Genomic DNA, 7,965 nt, shown 5'->3' with positions numbered 1-7,965 from the left:
AGGGGACACAACTCCAGAACTTGCGCAAGAAGATAGCTTGAAGAACAACTATTACAACTACAGTCAACATAAAATGATAGCAATACCATGGAAGATAGAAGCAAGGATAAGAAGAACATGAAGAAAACACAGACTACACCAGCAGCTATAAGAAGGAGTTCCAGAAAGAGGTAGAACAAAAAGGAAAAAATAGAATAGGAATTGCTCAAAAAACTATAGATACCTCACTTGTTTATTGAAAAAATATGTATTTAGTTACTTAAAAAAATTACATTAATATACTGCTGAAGTTCACTATTTCTTCGTGCTACTGCAAGCGATCTCTATAGTTTATTTTAAACCTCTACACAGGATGTTATGAGAAAAAAATATGTTGTATTTGAACTTCTAGACAGGTGTTGACGTGCATGTTGATTAAAAAAATTAACAGTAGAAAGTTCACAACCAATTATCCAGGAAGTTCACTACTTATGATGGGTCAAAAAAGTTAGTATGAAAATTAAACAGAAACACAAATGCAAAAACTGATAAAAAAACAAAAAAGAGTTCAGATATCCATAGCTGCGAAGTTCTCACATACAACTTACGTTATAAAAAATAGATTTAAAAAAGGTGTATATATAAAACAAAACTAGGTTCACACACAAAAAAATAGCTAGGAAGTTCACATTGTACTAACATGTCAGTTCACACACACAGTCAAATGGTTTTCAGCAGTTGAAACTTATAAAAACTACTAGGAAGTTCATATTATACACACACATCAGTTCACACACATAATCAAAAATGGTATCAGCAGTTGAAACACATAAAAAGCTGGGAAGTTCATATTGTACAGACATAACATTTCACATAAAAAAGTTTGAATGGTTGCAGTAGTTCATATTGTACAATATAAGTGTGAAAGTACTGAATAAAAGGGATTGCAAAAAAAGTAAAATAGGGACATCTTCATTGTATTATAAAATGAATAAAAGGGATACATAAAAGTAAAAATATGACTGCGAAGTTCCGATCTAAAACAAAATAAGGAGTTCTCGTAAACGTAAAACCTAAAAAAATTGAGGGAAAAATAAACGATTACAATCTGATCATAGAAAATAAAAGAAAAATGTCCCTACAAAACTAAATTCTTCACCAATCCCTGCCACGTTTCTTCTCAGGATGTTTGAATAAGGAGAAGAAGCCCCTCTCAAACACATCCAGCCTTCGAAAAACCTCGTACATTGCATAGGCATCCCGTGCAACATATTCCAAAGACTTAGGCGGTAGAGGCGGCGGATCAACCCACATCCTGTGCTCTCTCCTTCCAAAACCATCCTTCATCTCAAAATCGATTGGATCTATAATAGCTCCAGCAACATCCTTCATGCCTTGAGTTCTCTTCTTATTGTCCGAATCTCTCCATATTGCCTGGATATCCTTCCGATTATGAACATAGTACTTTGAATGTGAGAGAATGGTGTGGTCTTCTGCGACGCAAAACCCAGCAAAAGTGTACCTATAGCCATGAAGAAAATCAGCCAACTTTTCACTCCTCTCATTAGCATGGCATATGTGGTACACAAGAACATCAGTGCCAACACATAGCTGGATCACACCAGCTTTCTTCGGATTGAAATAGGTTCCACTGAGTTTATCATACTCAACATCAAGACCAACAATCTTCCTAGCAGAAGAATCGAGGGAAGCTTCAGCATTGGTGATCCACTCCTCAACACTTGATGCTGCATTCATGTACAGAACAGTCATAGTGGTTGTGTCATGGCAGGGGAGTGTGTACTCGTGGGAAAATGGAGGGTTTGCCATGCAATCGGTGAACAGAGCAAAACCACAGAAAAAGAAAAAGAAAAGAAGAAGAATTGGTGATTCATATGCACCGAAACAAAGAGGAAAAAGACCTGTATTTATAGTTTCAGGAATGTAACAACACACGTCGTGATCCACAAAATCAGGAAACAAACAATACATATCCAAACAAACAAAGAGAACAGTCGAGAGAGAAACACAAGAAAACAAAAATCCTGCGGGATAACAAACAAAAGGGATCTTATCCGGGTCCAGGGTGAGTTCACGTGCAAGCACAAACAACAAGAAAGGTTTAAAAACATAAAAAAACAAGAAGTTCACGTGATAACAGTGCAGACGTTCGCACAGAGTAAAACCACTGAATAAATAAGACGTTCCACACAAACCAACCCACCCCCACCCACCAAACCACGCCCCACCCACCAAACCACGCCTCAGCGCTAACCCACTCCACCACTCCATCCCACGGAGAACAGATCGAAGAAAAGCAAAGGGGAGAACAAGAACAGAGAAGAAAAAGAGGAGAAGTCTACCAAGATCTACAAAAGGAATCCAGGATAAGAAAAGCGAAGGGATTACCTACCAAAAGAAGGTCGTTTAACCCATCCCCCTCACATCTACTCATTGAATCACACTGCATTTCCCTCTCTGACTGTCGGGGGGAAGACCCCGGATAGGGCAATGGACGCGGAGCAGCCGGCTGGCCACTGGCCGGCTCGCGGCAAAGGCCGGCTGAGGAGCAGCCGGCTGGCGCCGTGGCCGGCTGGTCCGGAAGCCGGTTGGCTCTAGGTCCTAGTCGGCCTGGCTGCGGCCACCAATGCTGTAGCTGGGCCGGCTTCTACAAGCCATATCCGACTGGGGTTTGTACCTCAGACCGACTCGAGGCTGGCGAGTCTTGCACTGGAAGGAACCGGGTTGGTGATCCGGGTTCCCAAAGTCCACGCTGACTCCATCTTCCGTAAATCGCGGGGCGCTGTGGAGCAATAGTGCCACGCGCTGGACAGGCCGTCAGAGCTTACGACGATCCGTACTGGCTACAGTGGCTGACGGCGACAGGGACACCTCCTCCATACCGCTGACCGTGGCAGCCGGATGGGACAGGCCACGATGCTCAACCACTCCTGACGTCACCGCCTCGGGAAGGAGCGGAAGCCGAAGCCGGCCAAGCCGGCCAGTAGACTATAGGGTCTTATGTGTAAAAGTGCCGGTGCCTATATAAGCCGCACTACCCCTCTAGTGCAGGGACGATCGATCATTTATTGCTTTCACCTACCTGCAGAGCTGCCCTGTGAGAGAGACCATCGTCTCCCTTAGCCTCTCAGGGCCAGCCGGACACAGCTCTAGGAGCACCACTGTACTGTGTGATCATCATATACACTCATAGCAGGAGTAGAGGTTTTACCTCCACCGGAGGGCCTCGAACCTGGGTACGTCGCCGTGTCGCTCGTGCCCATACCCGCTTCCGGATACCGCCGTGAGATCCCTCAGGAACCACTTCGATTAGCCACCCTATGGCATATGCCGTGACGATACCACGACATTTGGCGCCCACCGTGGGGCCTTCAGCATCCTCGGCCGGTGTCTTCATCCGGACGGGCCTCACCATCACCACCGGCGAGCGAGTCGCCTGTGCTTGATCTGGAGATTCGGCTCCCTCGACTGCGTCAGCGACAACGCTGGCTGCTTCGCTGACCGGCCCTTCCCAGCCGGCGGCAGCGTCATCTCCTTCGGCGGCTTCGACGTCTACGTCGCCACCGTCGCACCGCCGCGGTACCCGCGGCAGGTGCTGCGCTGCGCTAGCCCTCCTCCGCGAGCCGGCAGCAGCGCTCCCGCCAGCCCCGCCGTCGTGCAAGTCATGATGGCTGGCGAGGAGCTCCCCGAGAAGAACCCGCGCACCCGCGGCCCCAGCTTGGAGCGCAACATCGACCCCAACGCCTCCGGCTCGGGCCCGAAAGCGCCACCACCACCGTCCCGGCTGGATGCAGTCCGGGCAAAACTGAGCACCCCGCTCACGCCTGGCGGAGATCCCACCGCCGTCGAGGCGGACTTGGAGGCGCATCGCCAGCTCCTCCTCAAGCAAACCGAAGAACTGGCTGCTGCTAAGCGCCAGATGGAGATCACCCAGCGCGAGTACAACCGCGCCCACGGCCTCACTCCAGGCGGCGACGAGCCAAGCCGAGCCGGCCATATCCGCCGCAGGGGCCGCGACCTTGGCGCTGAGATCGCCCGCGACGGCGCTCCTTCGCCGGCTCCATCCATGGAGCTCCCCGTCTACAACACGCCCGACAAGAACATGCGCGCGGCAGAAGCCGCCGCGGAAGAGCTGAACCGCCTTGAAGGCGAAGAGTTACGCCGCCAGACCAGGCGGGTGACTGAGCTGCTTAACGCAGCCAACAGCAGATCGCCGACCCAGTGTATGTCAACGCCCTGTAGCTTCTCACGCTCGTGGAGCTGCAGGCAACGAGAGGGAAGGCGCCAGGGACACGGCCGAGTCCGCCTCCCCAGGACCAAGCCGACGCCATGACTCCCGGGCCACGCACAGCTCGGGCCGGCCAAGCCACCAGCCGAGCGGCAGCGGCCGCAGCCGGCCCCCTCCAAGCCGGAACCAGGAGCAGGACTCCGGGCCCCGCCGTCATCACCGGCCGGCTCCAGAAACAAGCGGCGCGCGCCAGCCGGCACACTCCCGGCTGGGCCCACGCATCGAGCCCGCCGACGCCCGAGATCGCCTCGACCGGCTGGTCGAATCCCGCATTGCGGAAGAAGAAGCTCCAGCCGGCCCAAAGTGCTTCGGGCCCCGCATCGCCAACGAGCCCACACTCGAAGGCTTCACGCTCCCCCGCGACACCCCCAAGTACGACGGCACCGCTAAGCCGGAGGACTGGCTGCAGGACTACTCCACCGCAGTCGGCATCGCCAAAGGCAACAAGCGCTGGGCCGTGCGCTACTCCCCCCTGATGCTGGTCGGCTCCGCCCGCACATGGCTCAACAACCTGCCAGCCGGCAGCATAAACGGCTGGCTCGACTTCGAAGCGGCCTTCATCAGCAACTTCACCGGCACCTATCGCCGGCCGGGTCGCCCCCAGCAGCTCGAGATGTGCAAGCAGGGCCCCGACGAGACGGATCGCGCGTACCTGACGCGTTGGTGCGAGATGCGCAACTCCTGCGAGGGCGTGCACGAGATCCAGGCCATCAGCTTCTTCATGGGAGGCTGTCGGCCCAACACCATGCTGTGGCACAAGTTGCGCCGCAGTGACCCCAAGTCGATGGCCGCCTTGATGGCCATCGCCGACAAGTACGCGCTGGCTGAGGAAGCCGGCAAGGCGCCGGCTGACGTTTCGCCGGCCCCCGCCAGAAGGGACAACCACAAGCCGGCCGAGGGCGCCTCGCACGGCAGCCGGCGGGACAACTACCGCGGCAAGCGTCACAGCGACCAGCCGGACCGCCGGTACGGTTCCACCCACGTAGCCGCCGTGGCAGACAACGCGGCAGGCGGCAGCCGCCGCCAGAAGCAAACAGACCGGCAGTGGAAGCCGAAGTACACCTTCGAGCAGATGCTCGACTCGCCGTGCAAGTACCACAGCGGCAAGAACCCCTCCAACCACACCACCCGCGACTGCCACTTCATGAAGCGGCTGACAAGCGGTGAACCTCTACCGCCTCCACCCCCGCCTCCACCAGCCGGCGGGCCGGGTGGCCAAGCCGGCGCAGAGAACGCCAACCTCGAGCACCACGAGGCTAACCAAGTGCACCATGGCGGCCGATATCTGGCCGAAGACGCCACCTACATCATCTTCACCTCCGAGCCCGAGGACAGGACGAGCCAAGAGCGCCGTTCCCTCGAGGTCAACGCGGTCATACCGCCGGTCCCCCAGTACCTAAACTGGTCAGAGCAGGCCATCACTTTTGATCGCCGTGACACACCGGCTGTCCTGCCGAAGCCGGGCAGCTACGCCATGGTCCTCGACCCCACCATCGGCACAACCCGGCGCAGCGTGCGTTTTTCGCGCGTCCTCATCGACGGCGGCAGCAGCATCAACATCCTCTACCGCGACACCGCCCGCAAGCTGGGCATCCAGGAGGCCGAGTTGCGCCCCACCCCCACCGTCTTCCACGGCATCGTGCCAGGCCATTGCTGCCAGCCGATCGGCCGGATCACGCTGGAGGTGATGTTCGGGAAGCCGGATCACTTCCGCACCGAAAGAATCGAGTTCGAGGTGGTGGACCTCGTGAGTCCCTACCACGCGCTCCTGGGCAGGCCGGCCCTGACCAAGTTCATGGCGGTGCCCCACTATGGGTACCTGAAGATGAAGCTGCCTGGCCCCAAGGGGGTCATCACCGTAGCCGGCGACTATCGCCGCTCCATGGACTGCGCCACGCAGAGCTCCAAGATGGCCCAGACGCTGGTCATCGCCACCGAGAAGCAGCTCATCCACGACGCCGTTGCCCTCGCCAAAGCCGCGCAGACAGACATGCCGGCTGCAGGCAACCCGGCTGGGACGACTCACTTCCAGCCGGCCGACCACACCAAGAAGATCCTGCTGGACCCGGCGCAGCCGGACAAGTTCGTCACCATCGGTGCCGGCTTGAACAAGAAATAGGAAAGCGAGCTCACCAGCTTCCTCCGTGAGAATCGGGACATCTTCGCATGGACTCCAAGAGACATGCCGGGTGTGCCGAGGGAGTTGGCTGAGCAGCACCTCCACGTCCGGCCTGAAGCCAAGCCGGTGAAGCAGCCTCTCAGGCGCTTCGCCGAAGAACGAAGGAAGGCCATCGGTGAAGAAATTGCCCGGCTCCTAGCTGCCGGCTTCATCATGGAAGTGCTGCACCCGGACTGGTTGGCGAACCCGGTCCTGGTGTTGAAGAAGAACGGCTCCTGGTGCATGTGTATCGACTACACCAGCCTGAACAAGGCGTGCCCAAAGGATCCCTTTCCCCTGCCGCGCATAGATCAAGTTATAGACTCGACTGCCGGCTGTGAACTGTTGTCTTTCCTAGATGCCTATTCAGGCTACCACCAGATTCCTTTGAATCCGGCTGATCAAATAAAGACTTCGTTCATTACCCCGTACGGGGCTTACTGCTACACGACTATGCCATTCGGCTTGAAAAATGCAGGCGCCACCTACCAAAGGTGCATGCAAAAGTGTTTGCAGGATCAAATCGGCAGAAACGTTCACGCATATGTGGATGATGTCGTTGTAAAGACCAAGGAGACGACTACCCTCCTTGATGACCTGAGAGAAACCTTCACCAATCTGAGAAAATTCCGGATGAAGCTCAACCCGGCCAAGTGCACATTCGGCGTGCCGTCTGGCCAGCTCCTCGGCTACCTCGTCTCTCAGCGAGGGATTGAAGCCAACCCGGACAAGATCAGTGCCCTGGAGAAGATGGAACTGCCGCAGTGCCTCAAGGACGTCCAGAAGTTTGCTGGCTGCCTGGCCTCCTTGAGTCGCTTCGTCAGCCGGCTGGGAGAGAAGGCACTGCCCCTGTATCAACTAATGAAGAAGGCGGACAAGTTCGTCTGGTCACCGCAGGCGGACGAAGCCTTCCGTGACTTAAAGCGCGTGCTCTCAACCGCGCCAATCCTTGCAACGCCGGCTCCAATGGAGCCGATGCTGTTGTACATCGCAGCCACCAACCGAGTGGTTAGCGTTGTCCTGGTGGTGGAGCGCAAAGAAGCCGAAAACAGAGAGAAGCTGGTCCAGCGCCCAGTCTATTACCTCAGCGAAGTGCTCTCCCAGTCGAAGCAAAACTACCCCCACTACCAGAAGGTCACCTACGGCGTCCACATGGCGGCCAAGAAGCTCAAGCATTACTTTCAAGAACATCCCATCAGGGTGGTTGCCACAGCGCCTTTGGCGGAAATCATCGGCAGCAAGGATGCCAACGGCCGGGTTGCCAAGTGGGCCCTGGAGCTAGCCGCCCACACTATCCTCTACGAGCCACGCACAGCCATCAAGTCGCAGATCCTCGCGGACTTCTTCGTCGACTGGGCTGAGATGCAGTACCTGCCGCCTGTGCCGGATTCCACACATTGGAAGATGCACTTCGACGGCTCGAAGATGCGCAACGGCTTGGGAGCCGGCATCGTCATCACCTCTCCCAAGGGAGACCGGCTGGACTACGTCCTGCAGATCCACTTCGCCGCATCCAACA

At 55.5% G+C, this 7,965-nt stretch overlaps 1 protein-coding gene across 1 annotated transcript; it reads right to left on the bottom strand.

Annotated features, from left to right (window-relative positions):
• Positions 1-1,134: 1,134 nt before the first annotated feature.
• LOC127329283 (uncharacterized) lies at positions 1,135-1,752 on the bottom strand. The gene has a single exon (XM_051355813.1). It carries the CDS (start codon positions 1,750-1,752, stop codon positions 1,135-1,137), a length of 618 nt encoding a protein of 205 aa, XP_051211773.1.
• Positions 1,753-7,965: the final 6,213 nt, after the last annotated feature.

Source organism: Lolium perenne, chromosome 2, assembly GCF_019359855.2.
Source record: "Lolium perenne isolate Kyuss_39 chromosome 2, Kyuss_2.0, whole genome shotgun sequence".
NCBI lineage: Eukaryota > Viridiplantae > Streptophyta > Magnoliopsida > Poales > Poaceae > Lolium > Lolium perenne.
The sequence above is the reverse complement of the archived record's forward strand: the minus strand, read 5'-3'. Positions and strand labels throughout refer to the sequence as shown.